General features: G+C 38.1%; 1 protein-coding gene and 2 long non-coding RNA genes across 3 annotated transcripts in view; 1 reads left to right on the top strand and 2 right to left on the bottom strand.

Annotated features, from left to right (window-relative positions):
• Nucleotides 1–109: 109 nt before the first annotated feature.
• dhx38 (DEAH (Asp-Glu-Ala-His) box polypeptide 38) lies at nucleotides 110–10,678 on the top strand. The gene is made up of 27 exons (XM_077713820.1): nucleotides 110–363; nucleotides 491–822; nucleotides 912–1,090; nucleotides 1,169–1,306; nucleotides 1,451–1,604; nucleotides 1,887–2,005; nucleotides 2,117–2,190; nucleotides 2,266–2,421; nucleotides 2,490–2,651; nucleotides 2,723–2,830; nucleotides 2,906–3,027; nucleotides 3,107–3,244; nucleotides 3,322–3,508; nucleotides 4,283–4,468; nucleotides 4,562–4,702; nucleotides 4,798–4,908; nucleotides 5,232–5,348; nucleotides 5,456–5,563; nucleotides 5,642–5,754; nucleotides 5,996–6,204; nucleotides 6,893–7,047; nucleotides 7,156–7,311; nucleotides 7,654–7,788; nucleotides 7,885–8,010; nucleotides 8,086–8,181; nucleotides 8,536–8,654; nucleotides 10,062–10,678. The coding sequence occupies exons 2-27, from the start codon at nucleotides 497–499 to the stop codon at nucleotides 10,141–10,143; spliced, it is 3,717 nt and encodes a 1,238-aa protein (XP_077569946.1). The 5' UTR covers nucleotides 110–363; nucleotides 491–496; the 3' UTR covers nucleotides 10,144–10,678.
• Nucleotides 7,493–10,184, bottom strand: LOC144194622 (uncharacterized). Its single transcript, XR_013325935.1, has 3 exons — nucleotides 10,035–10,184; nucleotides 9,510–9,622; nucleotides 7,493–8,806 (listed from the first exon to the last, which is right to left on the bottom strand). It is a non-coding gene; the product is annotated as an uncharacterized LOC144194622 (long non-coding RNA).
• The window catches only part of LOC144194621 (uncharacterized), a 98,488-nt gene continuing 92,847 nt past the window's right edge, over nucleotides 10,294–15,934 (bottom strand). Inside the window, exons 12-15 of the long non-coding RNA XR_013325934.1 lie at nucleotides 11,449–11,555; nucleotides 11,203–11,364; nucleotides 10,983–11,109; nucleotides 10,294–10,513 (exon numbers count right to left, since the gene is read on the bottom strand). This is a non-coding gene — a long non-coding RNA (uncharacterized LOC144194621). The remainder of the gene's footprint in view (nucleotides 10,514–10,982; nucleotides 11,110–11,202; nucleotides 11,365–11,448; nucleotides 11,556–15,934) is intronic.

Raw genomic sequence — 15,934 nt, 5'->3', positions numbered from 1 at the left:
TGGAACCGTGGTGGAACTGTTGAATAATGTTTCTATCTTTTTAGAGTCGGTCTTTTCTAAGTGATCATTTCTTGACCAACACTAGGCGGCAGTAATGCAGTAATAGGTGCCCGAAATTTTCGTAGAAGAAGAAATAAGAGCAATGGCGGCAACCTGTTCCGTCAACATGCACGTACGATTGACGAATGTGCTATCAAACTAATTCTTTATTTACAAGCCACACATATTCCTTGTTTATACTGGTCGCTTTAACTAAGGGCGAGAGTTACATGAATTCAGAAGAAACGTGTTGATCTTTTATGTGTGGATTCTTCCCTGTCGGTACTGCTAGCTAACCAGCTATTAGCCAATCGCCACTCCTGGGTAAGTTTTACTATCGTAATCGCTGTCAGTAACAGAGTTGATTGTATACGTATTTCAACGTCGATCACATTGTTTGTAATACATTTTGTACGAGTAACTTGATTATAGATACAATCTTTCATTGCAGGGGGAAATGGATGACGATGACTCTATGCACAGACTGGAGGGCAGTGATACTCAAGACCAAGTTGGAGGACTAGTAGTGAAGAAGAAGAATGCTGCTGCAGAACAGCACGTATTTCGTGCCCCAACCCCTCGAACATCTCTGCTGGGCTTAGATCTGCTAGCGGCCCAGAAAAGGAAAGAACGAGAGAATAGAGAACAAAATGAAGCGTATGGCGAGGATGGGACCAGAAAAAAATCAAGGGTTTCCTCATTCAAAGACTGGGAGGAAAATAAAAGTGACTCTGGTTCAGATGATGAAGATGAAGAAAAAAATGGACAGGATAAAAAGGAGAAGTAAGGAGTTGACACGGTTTCTTTTTTGTGTGATATTTTTTTAGTGAAGAGCCCGTCATTGTAGCCTATTTTTGTTTTCATTACATCAGTAGGAAATACCGTACAAGTGGCTCTGAGACGCCTTCCAGTCCCGGAGGAGTCAGCGAGGAGTTTCGTCGCCGACACGAGCAGAGAGAAAAAGACAGACGTGAGCAAGGTGTCTACATTTCATCCAAGGAAGACCGCAACAAAGACAAAGACAAGCGCAGGGATCGACGGCGTGAAAGAGGTGATTCCAAAGAGCTCTTGGCTAAGCTAATTGTGAGCTCGCAACCATGATGTTAACATGTATTTTTTTTCTTTTGAGATACCCGAGAGGGCAGCCGCTCGGAACGTTCACACCGCAGCGAGAGGAGCGACTTCTCACAGCGAGACGGCTGGTCGGATCGTCTCAGTCGGGGTAGCAAGCGGGATGAACCACTAACACCACAACAACGCCCGAGAGGTAGTTTAAAATAAATCACACTGGTAATGGTATTTATTTTTTAATATAAAAATACCATTTGTGCGCCGAAAGCTGTCCTATTGAAGTCCTAAAATTTCTCTAGTACCATTGTCCTATTAACTTGACTTGCATGTACAAACTCAGATGGTTCTACGCCTTCCCGCTCCAACTGGGAAGAGGAAGATAGTGGTTACGGCAGTAACCGGCATTCCCATTGGGAGCTTCCTTCCCCTACTTCTTCTCCAAGAGAATCGGAACGGGGTCGGAACACAGGTCGAGAAAGCCAGAGAAGAGACAGGTCAACATTTTATATTCAATTCAACACATTCTTTGCGATGTCAACAAATTATCCTCTCACATTTAATGTCTTGTACAGCATTTTGCTGTGATGTCCATTATTTATTCATTCGTGCACCCAGTCTGCTTTAGACGGTGCGAGATGTCCAATCTATTTTGATTTGGCGAGGCTGGCAGCCATCATTCACTTCCGGACACATAGTCAAAATGTATTAGATGTCCATTGCTTTCAATGGCAGCGAATGAGGTTGATATAACAATGTCCCCTCTGCTCTGATTTCAGATCAGTGAAAGGCAATTACGCTGACAATACACCCTTGCCCACCCCTTCGTTCAAGTACAACGAGTGGGCCAACGACAGGAAGCATTTGGGTTCTACACCTCGTTTGTCTCAAGGAAAAGGTAACAATGAATATTCAAGCCCCTTCAATAATGTACAAATATGACGTTATTAGAATGGGTTTTCAGATATTTTGGGGACCAGAAAGATGATGTACTTTGTGTTTGTTGTAGGTAAAAAAGAGGGCGGGCCTGGAATTTCATTCGATAATGAGGATGAGAAAGAGCAGTGGGAAGAAGATCAAAAGGTATGTGGATTGAATTTGATTTACCCCGGGAACCGTTTGCATTTGGGGGGTGAATGAAAATTCCGCTGTTTGCAGCAAGCCGACAGAGACTGGTACATGATGGACGAAGGCTATGATGAGTTTCACAATCCCTTTACTTCCACGTCCGAAGACTACATAAAGAAGAGAGAGCAGATTCTTCAGAAGCAAACTCAGAAACGAATATCCGCCCAAAAACGTCAAATCAACGAGGTAACGTTACACTAACATAGCTTGCCTTTTTTGTCTTACTATAACAGCTTCTGTTTCTTTGTTAATAGGACAATGAGCGTTGGGAGACCAACCGTATGTTGACCAGCGGCGTGGTGCAGAGGTTGGAGGTAGACGAAGACTTTGAGGAGGACAATGCCACAAAGGTTCACCTGCTGGTTCATAATTTGGTTCCTCCCTTCCTGGATGGGAGGATAGTGTTTACTAAACAGGTAGATTGGTTTATGAGAAATTCCATGAAACCTCCAGTTCCTAAGTGTGCGCTTTGCTATTGTGACTGCAGCCAGAGCCTATAATCCCTGTGAAAGACGCCACCTCTGACTTGGCCATCATCTCCCGCAAGGGCAGTCAGCTCGTCCGTAAGCATCGTGAACAGAAAGAGCGCAAGAAAGTAAGTTGCTAAGCTCCGAGTTTTCAACCTGAAATGGGGGCATTCTTTAAATATTTCAAAACCATGTCTTTTCAGGCACAGCACAAACATTGGGAACTAGCAGGCACCAAACTGGGCGACATTATGGGCATCCAAAAGAAAGAAGACGAGGCGTTTGAAGGCCAAGAGGTTGGCGAGGATGGCAAAGTAGACTACAAGTGCGTCTCTCTTAATGCTTTCTTGGTGCCACACGCATTCCTCCTTACAACAAGGTTCTTCTCTCATTCGACTTCATAGAGCAGAGCAGAAGTTTGCAGATCACATGAAAGAGAAGAGCGAAGCCAGCAGTGAGTTTGCCAAAAAGAAAAGCCTTCTGGAGCAAAGACAGTACCTGCCAATTTTTGCTGTGAGACAGCAGCTTCTTAATATCATCAGGTGCACATACACTCAAAAATGAGTCACAGATCTTGTTATCTGACAGTCAAGTGAATAACCGCATTACTGCCTTACAGGGACAACAGCATTGTTATTGTTGTTGGCGAAACGGGCAGTGGGAAAACGACACAGCTGACCCAATACCTCCACGAAGATGGTTACACCAGCTACGGTATGGTGGGGTGTACACAACCTCGCAGAGTGGCCGCCATGAGCGTTGCCAAGAGAGTCAGCGAGGAGATAGGCACCAACCTAGGAGAAGAGGTAAGGCTATTTCTTCTCATTTATGTGATGTGTGCGACTTTTTGACTTTAATGTTTGTCCACATTTAATGGCATTTCAATGGTAGTTTCCCCATCATGAAACATTTCAGAGTTACTTCACATATATTTTGAAAATTAAGCAAAATTCACAATGGAGGCATTTTATTCTAAGCCTCTGTCAGGGTTACTAAGGTTTGATTCATTATTTATAGGGCTGATGTTTGTCTATATTTGTTCTGCAATTAACGTAACCAGTCAGTGGTGAGTGTCCCCTCAAACAAAATCATTTGTGAGAAGAATAAACAAGGGAACACTCCCATCTAGTGGAAAAAGCAAAGAAGAATATTTTCTATCAATTAAATGTCGCCATTTTTATATTTCATTTCCAAAGGGAAATTGAACTAACATTCTTTTCTCTATTTTGTGTTGGATACTATGCAAGGAATAAAGTCACACACACACATGATCATATAGATCTATATATTGTCTCAGTAATTTATTATTACAAGTAGTACTGTAGAATTTAAATAAATAAATACAATCTTATCTACAATATAGGCAATTTTATATCATGATAGGGATATGCAACCATATAAAATATGTTGAATCATTGAATGAAAAAATATACAACAATTATTACAATTTTTAACACTTTATGTTGATGATTTCAACCTTGATTTGAAAATGATATCTTTTCCCGTTATGTGATCATCACATGAATCGATTTTGTTATTTCCAGTTGCTGGCCAGACAAATATTCTTCTCTATTACACAGGTTGGCTATGCCATTCGTTTTGAGGACTGCACGTGTGAAAAAACAATGATCAAGTACATGACGGATGGCATCCTGCTCAGAGAGTCGCTCAGGGAGTCCGACCTGGACCACTACAGCGCTGTCATCATGGACGAAGCTCACGAGCGTTCCCTGAACACTGACGTGCTGTTCGGTCTTCTCCGTGAAGTATGTTTCACTTGTCTCCCGTTCTCCTTTACAGATGTGAACAATTACGCAAGACGTGATTGATTTATCCTTCTTTATTGTTTTTTTTTTCAGGTTGTATCCCGGCGCACGGACTTGAAACTCATTGTCACATCAGCGACGATGGACTCGGACAAATTTGCCTCCTTTTTCGGCAACGTGCCCATATTCCACATTCCGGGAAGAACATTTCCAGTAGACATAATGTTTAGCAAGGTTTGTACAGTTGCGCGTCTTGCTTTTAGAAACACTAGGCTGATCATTGATTGGCTTTAATTAGAATTTTTTTTCCCTCCCTTTCTACATTTCAGACTCCTCAGGAGGACTACGTGGAGGCAGCAGTGAAACAGGCCCTACAGATTCACCTCAGTGGGTTATTTGGGGACATCCTCATCTTCATGCCCGGTCAGGAGGATATTGAGGTAAGGCTGAGGTGCAGCGAAACAAGAGCTTGAAATACTAGAAAGTTCAGATTGATATATAAAAGATAACATATTCTTGATTTTAATGTTCTACATAGTGGTGGGGATGGCTTGCAGATATGGAATAGATGTTATTAAAGAAATAAGTAGTGAATGGATTTAGTAATGTGATAACTCTGAATAACCTTTTGTAGTTTTTAATTTTTGTGGTATTTATGGGTTTGTTAATTTATAATCTGGTCAATAAATATTGGGTCATGGGTGATATTCACTGCAGAATTTTTGTATATATAATATATTGCTTTAAATCCACGTTCTTGTAGGTGACATCTGATCAGATAGTGGAGCGACTGGAGGAATTGGATAATGCTCCTGCTTTGGCTGTACTGCCAATTTACTCCCAGTTGCCCTCTGACCTGCAGGCCAAAATCTTCCAGAAGGTTTCTTTATATTAATTTCTATGGACTGCATGTTTTCTGCCGTTTAGTTAGCTCCCATATATAACTGGACACATGGTAACCATCTTTTTTTTATCTCCCCATTTTAGGCCCCAGACGGTGTACGAAAATGTATCGTCGCGACAAACATAGCAGAGACTTCCCTCACCGTGGATGGTATCATGTTTGTTGTGGACGCAGGATATTGCAAACTCAAGGTATTTCAACCATTTTCTGACGACTGTCATCCTTTAATATGTTTTAATCTGGTTATTAATCTATGCATTTATTTACAGGTGTTCAATCCCCGTATTGGAATGGATGCTCTGCAAGTGTACCCTATAAGCCAAGCAAATGCGAACCAGCGTTCTGGTAGAGCAGGTCGTACAGGACCAGGACAGTGTTACAGGTACTGTAATCCCTCATATATCGCAGTTAATGTAGACCATTTTCACATTTTTGTAACTTTAAAAAAGGTAATTATTATTTTTAAAAAGATAATTAATAGCGGAAGAATCACAAAGTAGTGAATTCGCGAAAAGAGAAGCTGCGATAATCAAGGGATTTCTGTATTGCTCTATTTTCTTAACTGCAGTAGACATATGACTTGGATGTAGTGCTAAATTATGTACGCATACATTTCCACCCAGACTCTACACTCAGAGTGCCTATAAGAATGAGATGCTGACCACCACCATACCAGAGATTCAGCGGACCAATCTGGCCAATGTGGTCCTGCTGTTGAAGTCGTTGGGTGTTCAGGATTTGCTGCTTTTTCACTTCATGGATCCCCCACCCGAAGACAACATGCTCAACTCCATGTACCAGCTCTGGATCCTGGGCGCGCTGGATAATACTGGTGGGTCAAATGGCTTGTAAATCTTTGAATAATCAAGTTTTAGTCCCATTGACACTTAATCCATTTGAATTGGGAGGTGGTGGTACTTCAAATGAATTGTACGTCAGTATTACAATGAGTTTGCAATGCTCACAAAGCAGATTACTTAAGAGAATTTAATCATTTGAGTGTTGTCTACAGACAATTTCAAACTAGCACGGTTCAACAAGCCTGCATGATTTCGTCAACGGTTTAGCCAGTGAACTAATTGCCTGGTAACAGATCCAGTATTTAATTTAGCTGCTTTGGGCCTCAATTGAGTCTCTTCCTTAGCCATATTCCAAGGATTTCTGGATTTAGGGATAACGAGGGACTTTTGATGATTCCCTGTATGGTGTGTTAATAGCAGATTATCTATGATTAAGGTTTACCTGCTCCAAACTGGCTGCTCGGCTTCTTTCTCAGAGTAAGCTCCTTAGACTCTGTCATCCAATCATCCAAATCAGAACTGGCAAAGTTTTTTGATCTTGTTCTTTCCACCGGCTTTTAGTATTTAGAACGGTCAATTCATCCTACTGTCATAAACTGATGAAGTGTTTTAATGCTGCCCTCTCCTCATGCTTTGCAGTTTTCTGCTGGAAAGGAAGCTTTTAGCCCATCCACCGTACACCTCATTATTCCTTATGTGTGACTTCATCACTGCTTTCAGGTAATCTTACGCCGACCGGCCGCATGATGGTGGAGTTTCCTCTCGACCCGGCGTTGTCCAAGATGCTGATTGTCTCCTGTGACATGGGCTGCAGCGCCGACATCCTCATCGTCGTTTCCATGCTCTCTGTGCCGGCCATTTTTTACAGACCTAAGGTTTGACCCCCCCCCCTTTGGTTTTTAGACCTTTTGTTGCATTTTGTCATTTTTTCCTTATGGTAGACGCGTTGCTAACGTATGAACACACCGTGTATGCATTTATAGGGCCGTGAGGAAGAGAGCGACCAAGTCAGGGAGAAGTTTTCGGTGCCAGAGAGTGACCACTTGACGTACCTTAATGTCTACACGCAGTGGAAAAACAACAATTATTCCAGCATATGGTGCAACGATCACTTCATTCACACCAAGGCTATGCGCAAGGTTGGTCATGTGCTTTAAAGTTCCATTAGTTTTTATTGCTGCTAGAGATTAGATGCTTGGGCTGTGCGATTAAATGATTTTACAATTATTTTTTTTATTGGTCATTCTCAGCTATGACATTTAATCGAACATATGTATATGTGCAAATGGGACTATAGTTTGACAAACTTGGAACAATAGGTCAAAGTTGAAAATATCGGTAACTTTATTACATTGCCGGTCAGGTAAATTGGGTGAAAGAGACCATTACTCATCTGATCTACAATATCACCAAAGTCCACTGACTTGTGAAAATTGTCCTTGTTCTACCTTTGATATTCTCACACTGTTGTTGTATGGCAGGTGCGTGAGGTTCGCTCCCAATTAAAAGACATCATGGTACAGCAGAGGATGAACTTAATGTCATGTGGGTCAGACTGGGACATCATCAGGAAGTGCATCTGCGCCGCTTACTTCCATCAGGCTGCCAAGCTCAAGGTTTTTGTTTTTTCACTCTCTTTGTTGTATATACTTACAGAACATAGTAGAAAATAGGCACTGCTAATGTAATACGTGGCTTGTGTTTGGCTCCAGGGCATCGGAGAATACGTGAATGTGAGGACAGGTATGCCATGTCACCTTCACCCCACCAGCTCCCTCTTTGGAATGGGCTACACCCCCGACTACATCATCTACCACGAGCTAGTCATGACTACCAAGGTGAAACCTTTGAACTGTACTGAAAAGGTTTACGTCATTGCTAATGTGGTTTTAACTCGCATGTTGGTCTTGTAGGAGTACATGCAGTGTGTAACAGCAGCAGATGGGGAATGGCTGGCAGAACTGGGACCCATGTTTTACAGCATCAAACATGCTGGGAGAAGCAGACAGGTATGGCCACATTGTTTATACGGTTTTTGACAACAGTGCTCATTGATTACCCATTGCACATTCAGCCTAACACATTGACGCTGTTCATTCTATTGTCAGTCATTGGTAAACATCCACAAGTAATCTTTAAATCACTCTCATTGGCTTTAACCCAGACTCTGAAAAGACAATTTTTGACCCAAAAAATTGTTAATTCCCTGCCAACTCCCCATGTCAAATAGATGTGACGTATTGCACCGTCAATGAGTTAAAAAGTCAATTTGGTCTTCTCAAAAGCTTGAGCTAAAACAACCCCTCCTCCCAGAGCTCTCTATTGTTCCTCTAATAGCTTCTGTCTGTTTGTGTCGCCCCCAGGAAAACCGTCGGCGAGCTAAGGAGGAAATCAACAACATGGAAGAAGAGATGGTGTTGGCTGAGCAGCAGATACGAAGCCGCCGCGAAGAGAACGAGAGAAAGAACACCGGCATCGTCAAGTGAGTGACCCGGTGGTGTCAACCCACCTCCCCATTCTTTATGCACAACAAAGATAGTAGCGCGCTTCATCTACCACACTGGCCTCGTCTCCGCCCCTCCCTCTCATTGGACTCTCTCACTCTTCATGATGAGCTTTTCTCACCTCTGGTCCCTGCAGGCGAGACAAAAAGAAATAATATTGACTCTGGGTTGACCCCCATTACTGCAGCAATTTGAATTGGGTGGCAGCAGAGCACGGAATGCAGGGGGAACCTTCATTTTCAAATTAGATCCCCAAAATTAATTTCACACCCATTCCCGGGTTTTACAGATAGAAAAAGGCTTTTAAAGATCTGTTTAAAAACTAACTTTCTCGTTAATTAATTCGGCAGTTTATCTACATTGTGTGAGCGCGCTAGTGTGAAATCTGCCAAAAATAATCACACTCGAGGAAAGGGATTAGAATGAGATTTAGGTAGCAAGTGGGATGTGTGATAATGACTGCAGTGGGATCTCTAGGGTCTCAACAGCCTCATCATCCCACTGCTGCTGAGTGACCCACTCTTTTCTCTTGGTTTATTCATGCCAACCTAAATGCTGCTTTGGTGCCATTTAGGGAACTGATAAGTACAGTTTTTTCCACACTCTGCAGTAAAAAAACAACAACATTTAGCCAAAAAAGTGTATTAGGTCCCTGAATGCTAATTATAATGTAAAATATCTTCAGATTAGTAAAATAAAACATTAGGCCAAAGTCATTTTGTCAGATCAGCCGTTGTAATTAGTTGAAGATAATGTATACTTTTCCAGCTATGTGTGTGTTGCAATGTAGTCATTCTCACACATTTCAGGCTGTTCTCACGTCTACTGCTTACATTTCTAAGGCAAATGTTATCCTCTCAGGTTTCATCTTCCTTCTTTTGGTTCCTGAGAAATCTGTAGACTGTCCAGATCTTTGTAGGGATTCATGTAGCTTTAAGAACTACCTCTGAAAGGTTAAAAACGCATATTAATTAAGACATACAAAAACAATGTAAAATTAAGACCTACGTATAACTTAACGTACTCAAACAACTCAAAAAGCAATAATATTTTCTAACCAGTTTTGTTGATCTCAATCAAACTAAACCAGGCTAAGCCATAAAAGTTTTATTTTTTTTTGTTACTCTCAGCTTATGTTCTATGGAATTCTATTAAATCTCACGAGGAGAGGTTGGTGTGTAGTTGTCAAGTGTGTGCGATTAAAGAAGATGGATGACACTCTCAGAGTGAGGCTTCATCCACTCGTCCTTTCACTCTCATTGCTCCCTGATGGACTGGCGTTCTCGCTGATCCATCCGCTCCCCCTCTTCTCATTTTCCTAACTCATCTTGTGTGACATTGGTCCCAATCATCCTCACCCAACTCGTGGCTTCTCTGTGCCTTAGGTCGTTGCGAATCTGCACACCGGGGAGACGTGAAGAGGCCCCCATGACACCTCGACGTACTCCTTCCAGATTTGGATTGTAATGGCGGCTGGCGTTTTGTGGAGGAGAACCTGCAGTTCACATATACGCCAATAGGGAGAGAACTTGTATAAGATAAGGACGATTAAAATTTTCTCTTACTGCCTCTTTTTGAAAGAAAATAAGTTCTTCAGTCAAAAGGAAAATCCAGAATGTTCAATATTAAAGTACATACCTACATTAGTAAGAAGCCAGGTTTCTATGTTGGTGGAAATCAGGTGACCACGTCCGGATAGTTGTCCTTAAAGAACTGCATCACCCTCGCCAGCATTATTTACATCTTTGCAATCATGCAAAATGTTCTCCCATAGTCACGCTCAGGATTGCTTCACATGCAAAGTTACCTTTGCATACGTTTTTTCTAGCCTCAGTTTCTGCAAGGTAAGAGAGTTTTGTGAATGTCAGCGATAATACTTATACAAATACTACTCCAATTCCATTTCTGTATGTCTTAAAATGGTCATCTCAAAAGTACCCATTTCTAAAATATTTGTTTATTGTAGAAAAATAAACTACAATATTTTATCATCTAAGGTCAAGAGAGTTTTGATTGTGTTTATTGTCTAATTTACCTTTTTAGGAACTATTTTTACTACACGAGTTTCTAGAGGGAACATGCAAACTACGAAGACGTGACCGGGATTTGAACCCAGGATCCCAGCGCTGCGAGTCGTCGCACTAACCACTCGCTCCACCGGGCCGCCTCTAAAACAACCTGAGCATTTTTAAATAATGCATTTGCATTACCATGTAATCATGTTGAAAATGGCTTGATAGATTGCCGTATTGTGACAAGGAAGCAAAACCGATCACGAAGAAAAAAAGTTGTGCTCTGTCCATTACCTCCAAAAGATGTCATTCATCTATCTCCATGAGTGATGTGAGCTTTTGAAGGCCTTCAGCTGCATCAGATGTCAATGCACTTTAGACGAAGAGCTCGCCTTCACGTGGGAGGATCATGTGCAGGCCTCTGCATACCCACAGGTCAGAAAATTGTTGAACAAAAAGGCTTCGCTGACATTTCTTGATGTCTCGCGACGGCTTTCGCTTAACTTGCACCCACCTAATACATACTTCCAATCGTCAGTTTCCCAGCAGCCCCTTCTTCTCGTCTCTTGATTGACTGTCTCTAACCTGTGCTCATGCAAATGAGCGTGGTGATGATGAGAGGCTTTCTCCATTTTCCCAGTGGGCTTGATTGGGAATGGCAGGCCTGTAAGATGGACTGAGACAACTTTAATGAGACAAACGCAAGCTTACGGGCTGACATTTGGAAATAGTCGGCGTGAACGACATCGTCAGCAGTCACCTTTTCCGCAAAGCTCTGGGAGGAGTCCCCATAATGATGGAGGGAATGAAGATAGCCAAGGATTAGGTAGAGACACCACACCTCCTTAATTGCTTCCTCTGCCACACCTGAAACCAAGACATTTGATTGGACACAGGGATTACATGAACACATGCAGTTAAATTGATGCTGTTAGTCAAAGTGTTATGTATTGGTAATTTTAGTGATTTCTCTACTTATTCAACAATATTCCCTGTACATGTTTTTTGTGTGCATGAAAACTATAACTGAATGGCAGATTTTCAGAATTCAGGGTTAAGTAAACTTGTTTTTCAAAATTGGCAGGTACAGGAACACAAGTGAGGATTCTGGTCACCAATGTCAAGGCATGAAGCGCTGTTTTAATTAACAGCTACAGGATGAGCGGCTTGGTGGCTGCCGCGTGGTTTCTGTTGCCTGTAAATGAAGAGACTTCTGGGATGCAATTACAAGCTAAGGCTGCATTAGGAGCACAGCGGGTCCGGTGGAAACCTCAGCCCCCCGTCTTTCGCCCCCTGTCGTCCAGCAGGAAACAGCCTTCACTTGATTGAATTTTCAATGTTACGTGTACTCTACCTCCCAAAAACACATCCCTCTGTCTAGTCTAGACGCCCACATGTGGTTTTAAACTAAAACATAGGCACCATTCTACTGGTTTTGTGTACAGTAAAAAAGCCTTACTATAGTATGTCGTTTTTGAAGAAAAAAGCCTTACTATACTATGTCATTTTTTTTCGAAAAATAGCCTTACTATACTATGTCGTTTTTTTACGAAAAATAGCCTTACTATACTATGTCGTTTTTTACGAAAAAAGCCTTACTACATTATGTCTTTTTTTAATAAAAAAGCCTTACTATACTATGTCGTTTTTTAATAAAAAAAAGCCTTACTATACTATGTCTTTTTTTAATAAAAAAAGCCTTACTATACTATGTCGTTTTTTAATTAAAAAAAGCCTTACTATACTATGTCGTTTTTTAATAAAAAAAAAAGCCTTACTATACTATGTCGTTTTTTTACGAAAAAAGCCTTACTATACAACGTCATTTTTTATCGAAAAAAGCCTTACTATATTATGTCTTTTTTTAATAAAAAAAGCCTTACTATACTATGTCGTTTTTTAATTAAAAAAAAAGCCTTACTATACTATGTCGTTTTTTTAATAAAAAAAGCCTTACTATACTATGTCGTTTTTGAAGAAAAAAGCCTTACTATACTATGTCGTTTTTTAATAAAAAAAAGCCTTACTATACTATGTCGTTTTTGAAGAAAAAAGCCTTACTATACTATGTCGTTTTTTTACGAAAAAAGCCTTACTATACTATGTCGTTTTTACGAAAAAAAGCCTTACTATATTATGTCTTTTTTTAATAAAAAAAGCCTTACTATACTATGTCGTTTTTGAAGGAAAAAGCCTTACTATACTATGTCGTTCTTTAATAAAAAAAAGCCTTACTATACTATGTCGTTTTTGAAGAAAAAAACCTTACTATACTATGTCGTTTTTTAATGAAAAAAGCCTTACTATACTATGTCGTTTTTGAAGAAAAAAGCCTTACTATACTATGTCGTTTTTTAATTAAAAAAAGCCTTACTATACTATGTCGTTTTTGAAGAAAAAAGCCTTACTATACTATGTCGTTTTTTTAATAAAAAAAGCCTTACTATACTATGTCGTTTTTTAAGAAAAAAGCCTTACTATACTATGTCGTTTTTTAATAAAAAAAAAGCCTTACTATACTATGTCGTTTTTGAAGAAAAAAGCCTTACTATACTATGTCGTTTTTTAATAAAAAAAGCCTTACTATACTATGTCGTTTTTTTACGAAAAAAGCCTTACTATACTATGTCGTTTTTACGAAAAAAAGCCTTACTATATTATGTCTTTTTTTAATAAAAAAAAGCCTTACTATACTATGTCGTTTTTGAAGGAAAAAGCCTTACTATACTATGTCGTTCTTTAATAAAAAAAGCCTTACTATACTATGTCGTTTTTTTACGAAAAAAGCCTTACTATATTATGTCATTTTTTTAATAAAAAAAGCCTTACTATACTATGTCGTTTTTGAAGAAAAAAGCCTTACTATACTATGTCGTTTTTTAATAAAAAAAAGCCTTACTATACTATGTCGTTTTTGAAGAAAAAAGCCTTACTATACTATGTCGTTTTTTTACGAAAAAAGCCTTAGTATACTATGTCGTTTTTACGAAAAAAAGCCTTACTATATTATGTCTTTTTTTAATAAAAAAAGCCTTACTATACTATGTCGTTTTTGAAGGAAAAAGCCTTACTATACTATGTCGTTCTTTAATAAAAAAAAGCCTTACTATACTATGTCGTTTTTGAAGAAAAAAACCTTACTATACTATGTCGTTTTTTTAAAAAAAAAAGCCTTACTATACTATGTCGTTTTTGAAGAAAAAAGCCTTACTATACTATGTCGTTTTTTAATTAAAAAAAGCCTTACTATACTATGTCGTTTTTGAAGAAAAAAGCCTTACTATACTATGTCGTTTTTTTAATTAAAAAAAGCCTTACTATACTATGTCGTTTTTGAAGAAAAAAGCCTTACTATACTATGTTGTTTTTTAATTAAAAAAAAGCCTTACTATACTATGTCGTTTTTGAAGAAAAAAGCCTTACTATACTATGTCGTTTTTTAATTAAAAAAAAGCCTTACTATACTATGTCGTTTTTGAAGAAAAAAGCCTTACTATACTATGTCGTTCTTTAATAAAAAAAGCCTTACTATACTATGTCGTTTTTGAAGAAAAAAAACCTTACTATACTATGTCGTTTTTTAATAAAAAAAAGCCTTACTATACTATGTCGTTTTTGAAGAAAAAAGCCTTACTATACTATGTCGTTTTTTAATTAAAAAAGCCTTACTATACTATGTCGTTTTTGAAGAAAAAAGCCTTACTATACTATGTCGTTTTTTTAATAAAAAAAAGCCTTACTATACTATGTCGTTTTTGAAGAAAAAAGCCTTACTATACTATGTTGTTTTTTAATAAAAAAAAAGCCTTACTATACTATGTCGTTTTTGAAGAAAAAAGCCTTACTATACTATGTCGTTTTTTAATAAAAAAAGCCTTACTATACTATGTCGTTTTTGAAGAAAAAAGCCTTACTATACTATGTCGTTTTTTAATTAAAAAAAAGCCTTACTATACTATGTCGTTTTTGAAGAAAAAAGCCTTACTATACTATGTCGTTTTTTAATAAAAAAAGCCTTACTATACTATGTCGTTTTTTTTACGAAAAAAGCCTTACTATACTATGTCGTTTTTTAATTAAAAAAAAGCCTTACTATACTATGTCGTTTTTTAAGAAAAAAGCCTTACTATACTATGTCGTTTTTTTTCGAAAAAAGCCTTACTATACTATGTCGTTTTTGAAGAAAAAAGCCTTACTATACTATGTCATTTTTTAATTAAAAAAAAGCCTTACTATACTATGTCGTTTTTTAATTAAAAAAAAAGCCTTACTATACTATGTCGTTTTTGAAGAAAAAAGCCTTACTATACTATGTCGTTTTTTAATTAAAAAAAAAGCCTTACTATACTATGTCGTTTTTGAAGAAAAAAGCCTTACTATACTATGTCGTTTTTTTTACGAAAAAAGCCTTACTATACTATGTCGTTTTTACGAAAAAAAGCCTTACTATATTATGTCTTTTTTTAATAAAAAAAAGCCTTACTATACTATGTCGTTTTTGAAGGAAAAAGCCTTACTATACTATGTCGTTCTTTAATAAAAAAAAGCCTTACTATACTATGTCGTTTTTGAAGAAAAAAACCTTACTATACTATGTCGTTTTTTAATAAAAAAAAAGCCTTACTATACTATGTCGTTTTTGAAGAAAAAAGCCTTACTATACTATGTCGTTTTTTAATTAAAAAAAGCCTTACTATACTATGTCGTTTTTGAAGAAAAAAGCCTTACTATACTATGTCGTTTTTTAATTAAAAAAAAGCCTTACTATACTATGTCGTTTTTGAAGAAAAAAGCCTTACTATACTATGTCGTTTTTTAATAAAAAAAGCCTTACTATACTATGTCGTTTTTGAAGAAAAAAGCCTTACTATACTATGTCGTTTTTTAATAAAAAAAAAGCCTTACTATACTATGTCGTTTTTTAATAAAAAAAGCCTTACTATACTATGTCGTTTTTGAAGAAAAAAGCCTTACTATACTATGTCGTTTTTTAATAAAAAAAAGCCTTACTATACTATGTCGTTTTTGAAGAAAAAAGCCTTACTATACTATGTCGTTTTTTAATAAAAAAAAGCCTTACTATACTATGTCGTTTTTTAATAAAAAAAAGCCTTACTATACTATGTCGTTTTTTTTACGAAAAAAGCCTTACTATACTATGTCGTTTTTTAATAAAAAAAAAGCCTTACTATACTATGTCGTTTTTTAAGAAAAAAGCCTTACTATACTATGTCGTTTTTTTACGA

Source organism: Stigmatopora nigra, chromosome 3, assembly GCF_051989575.1.
Source record: "Stigmatopora nigra isolate UIUO_SnigA chromosome 3, RoL_Snig_1.1, whole genome shotgun sequence".
NCBI classification, from domain to species: Eukaryota; Metazoa; Chordata; class Actinopteri; order Syngnathiformes; family Syngnathidae; genus Stigmatopora; species Stigmatopora nigra.
The sequence above is the reverse complement of the archived record's forward strand: the minus strand, read 5'-3'. Positions and strand labels throughout refer to the sequence as shown.